Genomic DNA, 17,412 nt, shown 5'->3' on the forward strand with positions numbered 1-17,412 from the left:
ACATGAATAGGTAGAATTTTCAGAATCAGAAAACAAGAATGCTGCTTTCAATTAAACGTCCTTGCAAGAACGTCACCTGTAGAAACATGTCTACAGCCAGGTCCCATTCAGAAACCTCCAGAGATCCACACTGCACTGACGGGGGCCTCATCCCCACAGACACAGTTCCCACAAAGACCCCAGGGGGGCGCTGCAGAGCACATGTGGGCAGACAGACGTTCACAGCCTCAAATTGCTTGGAGTAACCCTAGTCACAATTTCCGTTCCTTGGCTAATTCCTCTGTCTCCACAACAGTATCTCAGGGCCACATCTTTCAAGCAGGTCCTTCCTTCCCCTGTAGGCGCCTATGATTTCTGACCAATTTCAACCTGCGGCTGTATTAATAGAAGTTGAGCATCCAGAAGGAAGGAGAGCATAATAACTAAGTGTTTAGGTTTAGGCCCTAGGGTTTTGCTCGACTGAGAGTCCCAGTCTTACCATTTACTACCTGTGTGTCTGTCAAAGGTTGTTTAACCTCTCTGTGCTTCAACTTTCTTATCTATAAAAGATGGCTAATAGTAATCCCTACGCCACAGAGTTGTTGTGAAGACTAAGTGAGAGGATAAAGTGCCTAGTGCAGAGTACAATTCAGTAAGTAGCACTATCTTTATTACCATTTTCCCACACAATCCTGCTGTTGTGTGGTCAGATCCAGGAATAATCGCTTAAAAGGAGTAAAGGCTGCAGCCAATGGAGAGAAACTAGATGGGGAAGGCGGCTCAGGCCACGTGATCTGATAAACAAAGGAGCTTGGGTAATAAAAACCTGGAAGAGGGAAGTGATCGCTCACTGTCTTCAAATATGTGAAGGGCTGCTCCATGGCAGGGAACTCTGGTTTCTTCTATGTGGCCCCAGTGGCTATTATCACCTACTCTGAGATGACCACCTTTCCCTACACACCTGTGGCCTTGTTCACTAAGCTTCTTGGATGGAATTCAAGACATGGAAAGGAGGGTCTTGGCTGCCCAGGCCGTTATCATGAGTGAGAACCAACTGGTAGAAAATAGAGATAAATTTCCACTCAAGAGAAGGGAAGACTTGCCAGTGGCCAGAATGCGCTTCCACAAGAGGCAGCGGGCTCCTTGTCAGCGGGGGAGGTGCACGCAGAGGTCGGAAAGCTCACAGCAGGGCGTCTACTCAGGCCTCGCTCTGAGTGGTTTCAGAGCGGGAGTCTATGAATTCCTGTCATTTAATGTGGCCGTCCCTGGAAACAGGGTCGGAACACGTCCTCTGGGACTCCCTGTGGGTTTAGCCGCACCTGCCTTTGTGTAGACCCAGGGGTGGTGACTCTTCACCCCAGGAGGTTGGGCTTGTTGCAGAAACAGTTGTGGGTTGCTCAGCACCGTGTCTGATGACTGCACTGCGGGTGGGGAAGTTAGGGAGCCCAGGTTTTTAATATGAAGAAACAAGGTTGTTTCCCTCCATGCTTGATAAACTCACTCCAGAGGGAAGACCATCGAGTGCTGCATTTCTTCCAGTTCTTTCCCCAGACCAGAAACCCCGAGAGACACAGACTGTGCCTGAAAGACCTTCCGAGGCCGCCCCCCTGCCCAGCATGGCCCAGCGTATCACAAGCACCAGACACCCTGGCTCTGACGGTGATTTACACACACTCAGGGCTCCTGGGACTCAGGCTGTATTTCAGCCTCCGACAGGCTGCTGTTGACATTATAATCCAGCAGCAGCAAGCAGCCCTGTCCCAGCAGAGCTCACCTAAGCCAGGTTAGCTAGTTCTTCATCAAAGATTCATTGTAAGAAAAATTACACAAAACAGAACACGGACAAGGAGGAGAAAGCTCTCAGGTGCTTTAACCAACGTGTTTCCTCGAGTTCACAGAAAGACTGGTTGAGCACATTCCTTTAACTCGTCTGTCCCTCAGGTTTGCTCTTCACGTCTGGATGAGTCCCTAGCCTTGTGTCTCAGCATGGCCCACTCCAACACAGTGAAACGGATGGAAGGAGGAGGCCACCACAGGCACCGACACACTGGAGAGAGTCTCTTGAACCCAAAGAGATCTTGGACTCCCTGATCCAAGAGAACCTTCAGGCGCAAAACAAAATCACATCCAATAGCCTTGCTTTGTGGGTAAGCTCTCATGCACTGGGTAGACAGGGAGGCCCCAGGTAAGGCCTTTGGAAAGAAGGATCATAACTAGATGTTTCCACCCCAGCAGAGAGAACAGGAAAAGGGCAAAAGGGCCACATTGGGCTGCCACGGCGCTTTCTCCTCTCCAACTCTCCATCACTACCACAGTCACTACGGGACAGGGGCTCCCGAAGATGGGGCAGTGATGGGGGCAAGACCCTGATGGATCAGCTTAGCTATGCTCTCTGCTTGGGTCACAATAAAGAAGACATTCTACCCCACTCAGATCAGGAAGAAAATGGGCTGCAACACTAATCAAAGCCTCTTTGAAATCCAACAAGACCACATCTTAACCTATCAGTGATGGCAAGACGTGCCAATGGAAAGGGAGTCACCAGCAAGTATTTAGGGGGATGAGCCAGAGGGGAAGGATCGCCTTCATTTGGGCTCTTGGCAGAGACCTGCCTGAGCAGCTGTCGGGAACGCCCCGTCCTCTCAATGGCCAGCCCCACGGTACACATACCCCGGGCTGCTGTGATCACTTGGCTGGTCCCAAAAGCATCTGCCTCACCCCCATGCTTACCAGGAAGCCTTCCCCAGAGGGATGGAGGAACACAGGGACTTGCCCTGGTAAGTGTCCCATTTTCCTACCTTTGGGGACACAGAGGCATCCCAACGTCCACCAGTCTCACAAATCAGTCCCCTGAGCCTCTGTGAGCGCCCACAAATCCCAGCCTTTGGACTAGCAAAGCTAAGGGCCAGGCCCTGACCACAGGGACCTCCTGGGTCTGTGCCCTTTGGCGGCATCTCAGTTTCACTCCGACCCTCAAAGACCATATCTAGAGGGGTTTCATCAAAAGACAGAGTGGCTCAGATGATCCCACCGCCTCCCCCAACACACGGTGCCTCTCCAGATCTCCACAAACCATCACCCCCATGCCCCTTGAACCCCCCACCCCAAGTCCCATCCTATACAAACTGCAGGCGTGCCTCTTCCCTGACGCCCCGCTTGCCTAGGCAGCCGCAGCCCAACACAAAGAATTCAGCACGTACTCAGCACAGGCCCTCCTGAGCCAGAGCCAGCGGCCCCCCAACCCCTGAACACCCCCAAACTCACCACTGGAGCAGTCGGGCCCTCCCCAGCCGGGTTCGCAGTGGCAGGTGTCCGGGGAGACGCAGCGGCCGTGCACACACTCCTCCGTACACAGGGCTGCAGGGGCCGGGAGAGAAGGAGGAAGGAAGGAACAGGCGATGAAAACCAACCATCTGGTCAAGGAGCATAAACCAGTTTAGCATGGCTCCCTGAGGCCTAGGCATGTGCAGAACGCATCACCAGCTTTGGAGAAAATTCCAGCTACCCCAGACCTCAGTTATTTAATTAACTCCGAAACGCAGCCCACAAGGGCGCACTTCATCCCAGCCTCGTTTCCTAAAATGAAACCCGCGCCTGAAAAATGGCAGCTTTGGTGGCTTTTCAAGAATATTTCCTGCCAGGCTTAACACTGAGAGACCCTCTACAAAGCCCAACTCCTAAATCCAACACTCTGGCTCTTTCTGCATCCTCGCAGGGAATGACCCACCGTGTCCATCATTTGCTTTGCCCAGTTTCTTTTGCAAAGGCCCTGAAACCTATCGGGTTGGGTCACCAGGAAAGAATAGGTTCCTCTCCCTTTCCCCCACCTGCCTGCCCTCCTCCCCAAATGTCCCTATTTTGGGGCTCTCAAATGTCATCAATCAGCACAGTATACAAATGCTGAGGAAAAGGCAACATCTAATTATAAGAAAGTAATTAAGAAAGACATCCATGATGATGATAATTGTAATTAGAAAGTGCCTGGCAATTTCTTATCATGCAAACGCTGCAGCCTCCGGAGCTGGGAGGCAGCAGCAGTGGCAGCAGAGTTCCCATCGAGGGCTCTAGCGCCCAGCAGGCTCCTGGGCAGTGGTGTGAGGGAGGGAGACGATGGCTCTCCTTCTCAGACATCCACGTTTTCTCAACGTCATCTTGCTCCATGAGCTCTGCCCCGACATCTAATCCATCAGTGAAGGATTTACAGAAAACCCCCACGGCCACCCCTGCCAAGTTTGTGAGCTTGGGAAACCAGCAGCTACCAGCCACTCTGTAGATGTCTCAGGAGGGAACGAGCAGCTAGAATGTTTCTGTCTGCCTAGCACCGTCCAGGAGCAGCGGTGGCCTCGGACGGCGAAGGCCGCCCCTAATTTCCAAACGCCCACCCCACTTCCACACCCATGGCCTGGCCTGGGTGCCCACTAAGAGGTTAGACAACAAAGCCCACTTTGTGGTTGGTGTAGGTTCTCTGGTTCCTCCCAAACACAGATGCTGACGCTGAAGCTGTCGCCTTAGCTTTGGCCCCGCCCCCCAGGCAGACCCAGAAGGGTCATGTGTCAGATGCCCCACAAGTGAGTGGTCTGTAGTCAGCCCATCCCCTGAGAGCCTGGGGTGTGGGGTGTCTGGGGAGAGCCCTGGCACCTGAGTCCTCATTTGTACAAGTGGCTTTTGGGAAGGGAGCTTGTTGTGCTGAAGACTGCCACAGCCCCTCGCTTGGCGCTCCGGGACCTGCCAGCTGACCCACTTGTGGCTGGGGAGCTGGGCTGGACTCTGACCCCGAGGACCAGCTCCTCTGAGAACCACTGTAAGCGGCTCTCCTGGCTGCTAACAGGACCCCAGCTGGTCATCCCTGCTGCCCTGGCTCTAAGTGCTGTGCTGGACTTCCCAAACAAGCTTGAATGAGGCAATGTTCCCAGTACACGCTGGATACTGGGTGACCCTGCCCACCCCGTGGCTGGGCTCAGCCACTCCCTCTTCCTTCCATCTCCCACCCTCACAGGCTGAGGGCCCCGCATGCTCCACAGCTGGGCCCGCTTGTATCCCAGCAGGCCCTTCCCATCAGCCTGTCAGGTTAGCTCGAGACACCTCCACCTGCTTTCTGACCTCAGCAGCTCCTTGATCCCTAGGGGTTCTGCAGAGTGCAGGTAGAAAGGGCAGGCAGTGACCTGTGAACCTGCCAAGTGTCAGAGAAAACACATCCAACCCTTTCACTTTATACCTGGAGAAACTGAGGCCCAAGTGCCCTGGACCTTATGGACATTGTGGCCTCTTTACCAGGAGGAAGAGCTTGGGGATAGGACCCCTGTAGACAGAGGCTTCTGAAGGTGGAGGGAGGTGAGAGGTGCCCAAGGCCATGGGGCCTGCACAGGTCACCTGGGCGGAAGGTCCTCCCCTGCCCAGTTGGCTCAGGGGCTGGGGGAGCCAGTCCAGGGGGAACAACGTAGGGGTGGTGTGGTTGACCCCAGGGAGGGTACAAGCTGGAGAGGCCAGAGAAGCACCCTACAGGGTGAGGGGCTCGGAGGAGCTCAAGGCCAGATGGAGGGAGAAGAATGACCACCAGCACCCTGCCAACCCTCACCTTTCTCTGACCCTTCTGACCCTAGAGACCTGACCATTGACCCCCTCCTGCACCCTGTCCCTAGCTGGAAGGGAAGGGCCTTCAGGTGCGCCAAGCAGGCTCCACACTGCCTTTCCCCCACCTCAGCCCGGTATCCAGCACACTGGCTCCCCGTGACCTTACACACAGAGGTCAGTCGTCCCACAAACCTTTGGCCTGACTCCAGGGATATGGCTGCTGCCCTGTGGTCCCTCTAGACCTCATTATCCCCCCCCCCCCACCCTCATTGCTCCAGTATTAGGCCTGGACTATTGGCTTGTCAAAACCTGGATCCGTTCATATTTCATAGGTATTGTTTAGACAGTGTTTTTTGAGGCATAAAATATTGATACCCAAGGCTCACATGGCCGTATTTGGCATTTGGGCCACTGTGTGTGTGTACCTAATGGGGAGGGAGTGGGACAGGGGTGCTGCAGGGAGCGTCCCCTGAGGAGGGGCAGCCGGAAGTGAGACCCTCACTCCTCCTGGGGCTGGGGTGACTGTGTGCCACTCCAGGACTCCAGTGCTGCCCAGTGAGGCAGCCCTCCTACAGCAGGCAAGCATTTATATGGCCACTGCTCCCAGGGCCTTCTTTCTGACCCCAGCCTCCCATGCCACCCCCTCCCCCCGTACCAGCTGACCCCCTAGGAGGGCCTGAGTTTGGGTTCTGCCACCCTAACCTCCCTCTTCTCTGGTTCCTGCAACTAGAAATGGGTGCATTTTGTTGAGTCCCTCTTTCTCCTGCTCCACAGCCATCTGCTGTTGGTGACAGGGAATCAGAGGCTGGCAGAATCTGACGGGCTATGTGACTAAGCGCCAGGCTCTTTCCCAGCCCCACTGAGAAATTTGAACCACTATTCTCTTAGCTTCTCCCGATCTACTGCCCTGCCTTGGTCCTGCTTCTAACATCCCAAGCACTAGAGGCATTTGTAGTGAGAAGCAGCTCGGTGCCGCGGTAAGAGCACAGACTGCATCCAGAAAGCCAGTCTGCATGCAGCGATGCTACCTAGTAACTCTAGACCCCAGACCGGTGACTACCATCTCTGCATCAGTCACCATCTGTTCAATGGGGATGGTGACAGGATGGGCCTCGGGCTGTGTGTGAGGACAAAATGAGTTGACAAAGGACCCAGAGCAGAGCCTGAGGTACATCTATTAAGTGCAGTATAAGTCTTGCCGTTATTATCTGTAGGGCGTCCTCAGGTCCGGGGGAGGGTCCATGCAATGACTGCGCCTCTTTTACCTCCACACGGAGGCCATCCCCCTCACTCTCTCCTTTCACCGGGGTCTTGGACACCCTGGTCGGGGGCACACCACTGGTTGGGGACAATGTGCTGGAGGGCGGCTGCACCTCCACCCCTGGGGAGAGGCCAGGGTCATAGATAATGGGGTGAGCTGTTACAGTTACAATGAAAGGACAATAAGCTAGTATTCAACCTCCTATGCCTCAGTTTCTTTATCTGTAGAATGGGGACAGCAACGTTTTAGTCTATGACAGACTGCATGTGTGACGGTGGTCCCCTAACATCATACAGTGAAGTGTTTAGCAGAAGCTTTTGCCAATGTCAACAAGCTTCTTTAAAAGTTTGAAAAGATGGTCCCCAGCACAGGAAGGTTTTCAGTAATAGAGGGAAATGGTCATGGTCCATTATCTTCTTACAAGCAAATCCGTGATTTAAAAAAAAAAGAAGAAAGAGGGAAACCAAGCAAACCACCACGGACAGGTTTCTGCAATGAGCGGCACCTCCTCAGGGAGAGCCTCGGGCGGGCCCCTCGGGAGGGGCTCCTGGAGACCACCGCTTCAGGGGCGTCGCTGCCCCAACCCCCTCAGTGGGACAGGACGTGGGGGCGGAGTCAGGGATGTTGGTGATCCTGCCCACCTCCACCCCTGCCCCGTGAGGGCTGAGGCTAACATGCACGTTTGTGTTTTAGTTTTTAAGAAGTTTAAATAGTAAAAAAAAAAAAAAAAGTATAAAAATCTTAGAAAGATATAATGAAATAAATATTTTGTACAGCTGTACAATGTGTGTGTGTTCTAAGCTGTTATTATAAAAGGGTTGAAAAGTGAAAAAAATTATAAGTGTATAAAGTAAAAAGCTACAGTGAGCACAGATCAATTTATTACTGAAGGACGAAAAATATTTCTTGCAAACTTAGTGCAGCGCAAGTACACAGGGTTCACAGTCTGCGGAGGGGACTGTGCGTCCGAGGCCGCCACACGCACGCACGCCCGCCCTCTCTCGGACCACCTGGAGCCACTTCCGGGCCTGCGAGCTCCATCCGCAGTAAGTGCCCTGCACAGGTGTACCATCTGTTATCTTTTATTCTGTATTTTTACTGCGCTTTTTTCTATGTTTAGATACGTAAATCATGGTGTTACAATGATCTACAACACTGAGCACAGTGCCGTGTTGTACAGGTTTGTAGCCCGGGAGCAACAGGCTATTCCGAACAGCTTAGGCGCACAGTAGGATATACCATCCAGGCTGGTGTGAGTGCGTTCTTTGATGTTTGCACAATGACGACACAATCTATGCTGTTCACACAGTGACGACACACTTCTCAGAACACATCCCCACCATTAAGGGACGCATGACTGCAGCTGACTCACAGCTGCTCGCAAAGATGTGAGGAAGCAATGCACGTGAAGTGCTTAGACCAGTGCCTGGCACACAGTCAGTGCGCAGTCCGCGTGGGCTGCTATTATTATTTCTCTCCTTCCCCCACCCCACACACATTCTCCCTCACTGTGGGGTCTGGACTTGACGTCTGAGATAGCTGACACCTGCTACCACTTCTCTCAACTCCCTGAGCACTACTGTTTCTGAGCACCTACTATGTGCCAGGCTTTAGGGCTTTCACACGTGCTACCACCTCATCATAGGCCACTCCAGAACACTTAAGAGTTAGCTGTGTCAGTACCTGTCTCTCCTTTGCAGGTCTCCAGCCCCTGGGGGACAGAGGCTGCTTCCTACTTGGCCTTTTTAAGCCCTCATGCTTCCTGGTACACAGTAGGTGCTCACTACCTGTGGGTCACAAGGAGAGAGCCACCTGCCCCAGGAGAAAGCATCAAACACCTGCGAAGAGGGTGCAGTTGTCTTCCCAGAGCTCAGTCCCAGAGAAGCCACCGATCTCCGGACCCCGCCCCTTGGCTCAGGCCGTTTCTGGCTGTGGAGCCAGGGTGACTGGGGACTTGCCGATGGTGGCGTGGGTGCAGCGGAACAAGCTCAGCTATGGTGTAAAGACACCTGGGTTTGTGTCTACTGGCATAGAGCTCAACGATATCAAGCAACTCCCGTTCTTCCTTTCTGGGCCCCGAGACTTCACTATAAATCGAAATTAAACCAGATGAGGTCTGAAGTCCCACTCAGCTAAGAATCACCGTGCGCTGTCGTCCTGCCCACCCCTCCAGGACATGCCTAGGTTGCCGCCATTGCTCTGGTCCCACTTCCTAACCCTCAAGCCCCATCCCCTCTCTATAGCCTAGTAGACCTCTACTCCTGACATCACAGGGACTCCTGGTTTCTGCCCTCCATTCCTGTGGAAGTGGCGCTGGATTCGCAGCCAGGGACACTGAGTGTGAGTTCAGGCTGTGTACTGCCCGCCAGACCATGGGGGGCAGGGGGCTTCCTTTCTCTGTCAGCTGTAAAGCAAGGGCTTTGGAACACATCACACTTAAGACTTCTACTGCTTCAAGGGCTTCTCTGGCTCCACCGTGTTTCCTTGCAGCAGCTGGAAGCTTGAAACGTTTTCCCTGGGCTCCCCAGCCTGGGTCACCTGAGTTACCAAGGCCAGGCATTGCTTCCATAACTCATCGCCACCAAGAAGCTAGAAGGGCTCGGTGACCCTAGTTTGCACATTTATGGAAAGTGAAATATTTTCCAACCAGAACCCACCGATTTGCATGAAAATCCCCCTGACTAGCCAAACCCACAGAGACCTCTTCTTCCCCTGAATCCCGTGGCACTCTCGGGGGCCTGCCCATTTGGAGGTACGTAGCACGCTTGGTCTGCCCCCTCCCCCTTTGGCACAGGCTCACCTAGTCTCTCCAACTAGACTGTGAGCTCCTTGGGAATAAATCAGAATCTTTAGCATCCCTCATCTCCTCACAAGCTATGACTGACAGATTCCACGTGAGTCTGCTGGTGATTCTTCTGAGTACCGATGCTCTGACAAGCTAGAGAAGAAGAGCAGGATGCAGAGGGTATGGCCACGGGACCTGTGATGCTCACGTAAAGGCTGGGGCTTGGGGGCTGCTGTGTAGCCTGGGGAGGGAAGCACTGGGGTGGGGGCAGGTCACAGGCAGCGGACAGGCTGGAAAGGCTGCTCAAGTGAAGTAGAGGCCACTCTGTCCCACACAGAATAGGGACCAAGGGGCGACATGACAAGGGGCCAGGTTTCAGTCTAACCCGAGGCAAGACTTTCTAACACCTGAATGGGTTCAGCAGTTCAGAGGGCTGATTCTATAGGTGGAGAGCAACCCATCACTGGGAGCACTCAGGCAGAACACAGAGGACCTGCAAACCCTGGAGGGCTGGGTAGGGGTCGATGGGCAAACCCCAACTCTCAGACCAAATCCCACCGCTCCCTGTTTCTATAATGAAGTCTGGTTGGAGCACAGCCAGGCCCACTCATTTACATAGTGCGCACGGCTGCTTCTGCATGACACGGACGGAGCTGAGCTGTTGCCACAGAGACTGCTGGTCAGCAAAGCCTGAAACATGGGTGTTTTAGGGAGGGAGGCAGCCCTCCTGCTCTAGAAGCTTCTTGGCTTGATAGAAAATTGAACTATGGGACTTTTAAGATCCCTTCTCCCCTTCTATTCATCTATCATTCACTCACTACCCATTACGATGAGAAGCTCAAAAGGTGCTTAGGAAATCCCAGGTGACGCCAGCCTCCTTTCTACAGTGGCAGGTACTCTTGTCTGCCTGGGGGGACAGGGGCCGTCAAGCTGGAAGGCATAACCTTCAGCGGCCACAAATGCTCACTTGGCACTTTATTTCAGTCCTCTCTTTCCCCCAGGGACTGGGGACAAGAAATAGGGATGATTTAATGACCCCTTGTGTTACAACTTGCTCGATAGACACTAGTAAAAAAGTGTGTGAAAAAGAGACCAAACGATACGACCTTTCTCTTCGCTCGGCACTGCGTACCCACTGCCCGTTTCATCCTTGAGGCAGGCACCACTGCCCCACTCACAGCGAGGGAGGAATCAACACCACAGAAAGGGCCAAACAGCTGTGCATGCTCTCACGGTGGCCTGGGGGCTGTGCTAGGGATGTGTTTCCCAACCTCCTTCTCCTGATGGCCTCCCCCCACAAACCAGGAGCTATTTTAAACACCTTTTTTGAATTACCCCCTCCCATGAAATCCTACTACCACAGATAAACTGTATGTCTGTGTGTGTACTGTATGTATATCTGTGCCTTATGTATAAACAGACTAAGAACCAATTTTTACCCCTTAAGAATATATATGCTGGGTTTTCTCCATTTGCTCCCCCAGGTCACTCCCTTCCCTTCTCCACCCTCATCTGTGCCTGGAGAGGTGGATCTCCAGGGTCAGCACTAATGACCTCCCTTGACCTCTGGCTTCTGGATGGGTTTGCCCATTGGTAACTAGCAGCACAAGATGGGAGGCTGGGCCATGAGTTGACGGCGGTGGTGGTACTGTCCCCTACACCCACAGCTTAAGGTTGGGGGAGGGGTGTGAGTAGGGGACTGGTTCTTCGGGCCCAGGAGTAGAGTGTCTCTCCCTGGTTGCCAGCCCTAAATGCAGCACCCTCTCATCCTGGTTTCCTTTATCCCTCCCGCGCCCTAATAAATAATTGTTTCATTAAGCTCTCCTCAGTCAGCACGCCATCTGTTTCTTGCTAGGATCCTAACTGATGCAGCGGCCGAGATGAGAACCGAACCGACATCTGTGTGACGCTCTAAGGCCTGCTCTTCACCATATGTGCCGCCACCCCCTGAACCGTGGGCTGAGACAAGTAAGTTCTAGCGCCAGGTCTGTCACCGACTTGTCACCTCTTCTGGGTCTCAGTTTCTGTGTGTGTGAAATGAAGGGGTTGAATGACATAATCCAAACGTTCCTTCCAGGTCTAGGAGTCTAGAGCTCTACTGAAGCATCTTTAAAATGGGGACAATGGTCCTCTACCTCCTAAAGTGGTGGCTAAGTCACTGCCTCACTGATGCAAGCCAAGTCTGAGAAGAATCCGTTCCACAAATGCAGGCACAGAGCTGGGCATGGGGACAAATGTGTTCTGAGGTACAGATGCAAGATCGGAGCGTCAATCCTGGGACGGGGGTGAGCCTGCATTAGGAGCCCAGCACCCAGTACCAGGATCCTGGCATTGAGCCACGGGGCAGGTCAGACTTGGGGTCTCCTGCGCAAACTGCCAAGAAAATACCGGCCTTTCCCTGACCCAGGCGTCCAGCCTGCTGTCGCTTGTTTGTGGCGAGCTCTCAAACCTTGATCCAATTAGCATTCTGCCCAAGATGACCCACAAATCCCTGAGGTGCTCCTGGTAATATATTTTGCCTGACCGTTTGCAAATGGTCTTACTAGTTAATGGAACTATAAAAATTACATGAAAAGGTCAAGAATAATAAAGACAACTTCCATGCTCCCTAGCCTGATATCCAACTAGGACGAAAGAAGGCTAGGAAGCCAGGGAAAGGAGCTGCGACCTCCCAGAATTCTACAGCATATGGTCCGGAGCTCCCCCCGCACCAGTTCCTCCAGTGCTCCCAGCACGCTGATCAGCCCTCCATTAGCATTCTTGGCAGGAGCCTCGGATTGGGCTGTCATTTGATTCTGTTTGGAAATAAAATGACCTACATCTAAGTGGGCCCAAGTGCCAATTCCAAAGTGACACAGTTAGCATGAACGATTCTGCCATGACCAAGGTCACACGAAACATGGTTGGGGGGCTGGTATGTGGGTATATGTGTGTCTATGTCAGGGAATCACCAAGGGGAATTCTAAAACAATTCATCAGGTGTGTATTATTTATTCCTTTATAATTGCCAACCCCGAGTCCTTGCCACAGCCAGGAACAGCTAAGACAGCCGGCCTTTCCTCCCAGCACATCAAGAGTTGGCTTTTAATTGCTGTGGTCATATCTGGCTCTAAGGTGTGAATAGTCCTTTTTTTTTCTTTTTAAAGAAGCATTTCACCTGCAGGGCTGATGTGATGGAAGGGCATGTACAGCCGAACACTCTTCTGGTCTGGGACCTGCAGGTTCCCCTTTCTCCTACTGGGGGGTGGTCCTGGGGAGGTGCATACAGGACTCTGTGACTGGGTGATTGGGGGTCTGCCACCCCCACCTTACCTGCTGAGCTGGCCCATAGCCACTCACCATAATTCATAATTTGGGAGGACCCTTGCCGAGTTTTTCACCTTGGCAGTCCAGCATTATCTAAATGCCTGGGTCCCTGTTCTGCCACTTATTAGCTGCACATGCTCGAGCAACTTGTGTTGTCTTCAGTTTCCTCATCCATAAAATGGCTATGGACTTAGAGAGTTATTGCAAAGAATAAATGAGTCCATTCATGCAAAGCACCTAGAACCAGAGGTTAGTTATAATTGTTGCTGGTTGGTTTTTTATGCTATTGTTACTAATATTTCTCTTCCCAGGGTCACAGCCCAAGATGCAGCCCACCCAAGATGACCCGCAAGGCTCCTTTCCAGCTCAAAGGACAAGAGAGTGGCCTGAGTGAGATCTGTAGGGGATTCCTTATTCACTGGGAACACTGGAGATGAGGGGATGGGGCAGGGTAGGAAGGGACTGTCTAGGTTCAGCTCATCCATGAATCAGAAGTTGCCTGAGAGAGCTCAGTGCACATCCCTTCCCCCCTCTATTTCTAAAAGGAGCATGGAAATAAGGCAGCCACAGTCTGGCCGCCCAGCCCTTTCCCCCATGGAGAACCAATAGTTGTGCTTCTGCGGGGGAATGTGAACTTGGGGCAGGGTACCTGCAGCCGGGGTCCTTTCCGCTCCCACACACCCTCTGCTCATTCATGCAAAAACCCACCCACAGATGCATTCACTCTCAAGTCTGCAGTGTGCTGGGCTCCCTGGACAGGGGTTATAGAGAGGAGTCCAAAAGGCAGAAATGGCCAGGCCTTGCCCTGCCCTTGGGACTCCTAGATGGTGAGCACTTCCTGAGCTCTTCTCCCTTACTCCACTCTTCTCCCTTCCTCCAAAGAGTCCCCCGAAGAGCCCTTAAGAGCCTGGGTGTCCCCTCCGAGAGTTGCGCACAGAGGAATGAGAGCTGCGCTCTGGTGCCCGCAGGCCAGGACTGTGGGAGATCAGGGGATGGACTTGGAAGAGAGCTAGGCTGTCTGGACTCAAGTTTCTGCCACTTTCTAGTTGTATGACATCAGGGAAGTTACTTTACTTCTCTGGGCTTCAGTTTTCTCACCTTTAAAATGGGGGTGATGGTCCTTTTCCTCATAAGTTGGTTGCTAAGTTAAATCACCAATACGTGTAAACTACTTAGAACAGTGTCTGGCACATGGGAACCCAGCTATTATTTTTTTCAAGGCCATCTATTCCATCCCCCTGCCTCTGAGCATTTACTTACTCCCAAAACACTTATTAAGCACCTACTGTGTGCCAGACACTGTGCTGGGTGCTAGGACTAACATAAGCAAAAAGCTGCAGTCCCGGCTTTCACAATGTATCAGGAGTGAGAGAGGGAGCCGGCGCCGGAGTGGGCCTGTGGGAGGGCAGGCGGGTGAGCCAGTGGACAAGGGCACTCGAATATTCCTAGTGCTGAAATCGCAGCCAGTTCGGAGTACAGGCCCCAAAAGAAGGTAAGCGAGTCTTTCGTATGTTGGCGGACAGGGGAAGGTCATCGCAGAGGGGACGCTCAACCTGACGCCCACTCAGTACATTTACTACTGAACGTCTACCATGTGCCAGATGCTGTATCAGCTTCCCCGCTTTCACAGGTCACGGAAATGTTGCCCCTGGGCTTTCTACAGGAAGAAAACTTCCTTTACCTTCCTTTTCCAGCTCTCTCATTTCTCCAGCCTTGGCCCTCCCTCCTGCCCTCTCCTCTTTGGCACATGGAACTCTTCCTTCTTCTGGTTCTGAATGGGCCCCAGCCCTCCCTACTCTGGGCCTTCACACAGCCTGTAACTCCTTCCAAAATTCAGCTCTCCAGCCCTCTCACCACTTACTTCTGCTTATCCTTCACATTAACTTAGATGCCACTTCTTCCAGGAAGCTTTCCTTGACTACACTGCCCCCAGGCTGGGTTGGGTCCTCTCCCTGTTCCCCCAGCATCCAGTTTGTCCCATAGGCCACAGTACTGATTTCTCTGTGCCACTTGTCTGTGTCCCGTCAACTCCCAAAGAAAGTCCCTGTGTAGTTAGTTACCTTTATGTCCTAGCACAGGACCTGCCACATGGCAGGTATATGCTGAATGATTAAGCATCTGAATCTGCAAAGAATCTCCCTCCTCTTCCTTCACCCAGAGCCCTACCTGTCTCTAATGTGGGCCACACCAGTCTGGTTGGGGTTGAATATGTAATTCAGCCAAGACACCAAGGCAATGCGCAGACCTGAGTTCAAGTTCCAATGCCCCCATGGTGGGACAGTGACATGCTCTTTAGAAAAACTCCAGTGACACTCCAGCTGATAAACAAAGGTTGTTCCAGCAAAACCCAAAAAGAAGGATTTCAGTCTGAGGTTGGGGCCTTCCATTCCAGCCTGGAGCCCCAGGGGCCATCAATCAGCAAAAACAGTGCCCGATCACAGACTCCCCTGGGGACCTCTACCCATTGCCCCAAGATAGCAGCCTGCCTTTCACGGCTTGTCTCAGCTTGGCTTAACTGTTAATGGTTTATCAATTAAAATTACAACTTGTCAGGATGTCCCCATTGGGTTCCTGTGTAAAACAATCACATCCAACCATGGGCCTGATAAAAGCCTGGTGTTGCAGTCAATCCTCTTGATGGATGCTGCGGGCCCCGGGTCTGCCTGTGGATGCTCTTGGTACCCTTAGCTTTCCTTGTTTTGTGAAGCATTTTCTCAGCTGAGCTGTTCAAACCACCAATCCTGCGTTCTTAAAAAGAGGAACAGCTTTTCAACTTGTTAATCATGTTGGCACATATGGCCTGAGTCAGCAACCCCCAGCTCACGGCCGGAGAAAATCTTTTTCTGGGTCTTTTTTTCCCTCCCATTTGACAGATGCCAGACTTTCTCCAGAAAGACACATTCCAACTGATTGATGTTTTCTTTGGGAAATTGATCTTCACCACCTATGAGGAAAGCAAAACATGAGGCTTGTCGAGCATTTTTTAAAATACATATTTTATTGATTATGCTATTACAGTTGTCCTGATTTTTCCCCCTTTGCTCCACTCTGCCCAGCACACCCCCCCCAACTCCTTCAAGCATTGTTCACGTCCAGAGTCCCATAGAGGTTCTTTGGCTGCTCCATTTCCTTTACTGTGCTTTACATCCCCATGGCTATTCTGTAACTACTTAGTTGTACTTCTTAATCCCCTCACCTCTTCACCCATCCCCTACATCCCGCCCCCCCCACCATCTGGCAACCATCAAAATGCTCTCTGTATCCATGATTCCACCTCTGTCCTTCCTGTCTGCTTAGTTTGTTTTTTAGATTCAATTGTTGATAGATATGTGTTTTTTTGCCATTTTATTGTTCATAGTTTTGATCTTCTTCTTAAATTAGTCCCTTTAACATTTCATATAGTAATGGCATGGTGATGATGAACTCCCTTACCTTCACCTTGTCTGGGAGGCTCTTTATCTGCCCTTTGATTCTAAATGATAGCTTTTCTGGGTAGCGCAACCTTGGCTGTAGGTCCATGCTTTGTGGCTTTCAACATTCCTTGCCAAACCCTTCTAGTCTGCAAAGTTTCTTTTGAGAAATCAGTTAACAGTTTTATGGAAATTCCTCTGTAAGTAGCTAATTGCTTTTCAAATTCTCTTTATCTTTAACCTTTAGCATTTTCATTATGATGTGTCTTAGAGTGGTCCTCTTTGCATCCATCTTGTTTGGGACTCTCTGTGCTTCCTGGATTTGCATGTCTATTTCCTTCAACAAATTGGGGAAATTTTCTTTCACTATATTTTCAGATAGATTTCCAATTTCTTATTCTTTCTCTCCTTTTAGCATCCCTATGATGCAAATGTTGGACCTCTTGAAGTTCTCCCAGAGACTTCTTATACTATCCTCATTTTTGGGGACTTTTTTCTTATTCTTGTTCTGGCTGGTTGTTTTTTGCTTCCTTATGTTCCAACTTGTTGATTTGATTCTCAGCTTCATCCACTCTACTGTTTCCCTGAAAATTGTTCTTTATTTCAATTAGTGTATCCTTCATTGTGACTGGATTTTTTTCATGCTGTTGGGGTCCTCACTAAGTTCCTTGAACATCCTTGTAACCAGTGTATTGAACTCTGCATCTGAAAGATTGTTTATCTCCATTTCATTTAGTGTTTTTTTCTGGAGTTTTGATTTGTTCATTCATTTGAGCCATATTTCTTTGTCTCCTCATTTTGGCAGCCTCCTTGTGTTTGTTTCTATGTATTAGGTAGAGTTGCTTTGATTCCGTGTCTTGGTAGTGTGGCCTAAGGTAGTAGGTGTCCTGTAGGATCCATGGCACAGTCTTCTCTATGCCTTCCATGTGGGCTGAGTACACATTCCTCTTGTAGTTCAGTCTTGGTTGCTGTTGGCAGATCAATGTGAGGGATTTACCCAGGCCAATCAGCTGCAAGGACTGGCTATGACCACTGACAACTACCCTCTGCCCTCCATGGAGAATGAGCTGTGCAGGGGCAGGGTGGTGGTGCTCCAGCGT

The 17,412-nt window shown here is 51.5% G+C and overlaps 1 protein-coding gene across 7 annotated transcripts in view; it reads right to left on the reverse strand.

The window, feature by feature from the left end:
- The window catches only part of MEGF11 (multiple EGF like domains 11), a 353,724-nt gene that overhangs the window by 171,796 nt on the left and 164,516 nt on the right, over positions 1-17,412 (reverse strand). For all 7 annotated transcript variants that reach the window (XM_028508321.2, XM_028508320.2, XM_036009402.1 and 4 more), the window contains exon 5: positions 3,244-3,336. In XM_028508321.2, coding sequence (XP_028364122.1) covers positions 3,244-3,336 — 93 coding nt within the window. The remainder of the gene's footprint in view (positions 1-3,243; positions 3,337-17,412) is intronic.

This window comes from Phyllostomus discolor, chromosome 1 (assembly GCF_004126475.2).
Source record: "Phyllostomus discolor isolate MPI-MPIP mPhyDis1 chromosome 1, mPhyDis1.pri.v3, whole genome shotgun sequence".
Lineage (NCBI taxonomy): Eukaryota > Metazoa > Chordata > Mammalia > Chiroptera > Phyllostomidae > Phyllostomus > Phyllostomus discolor.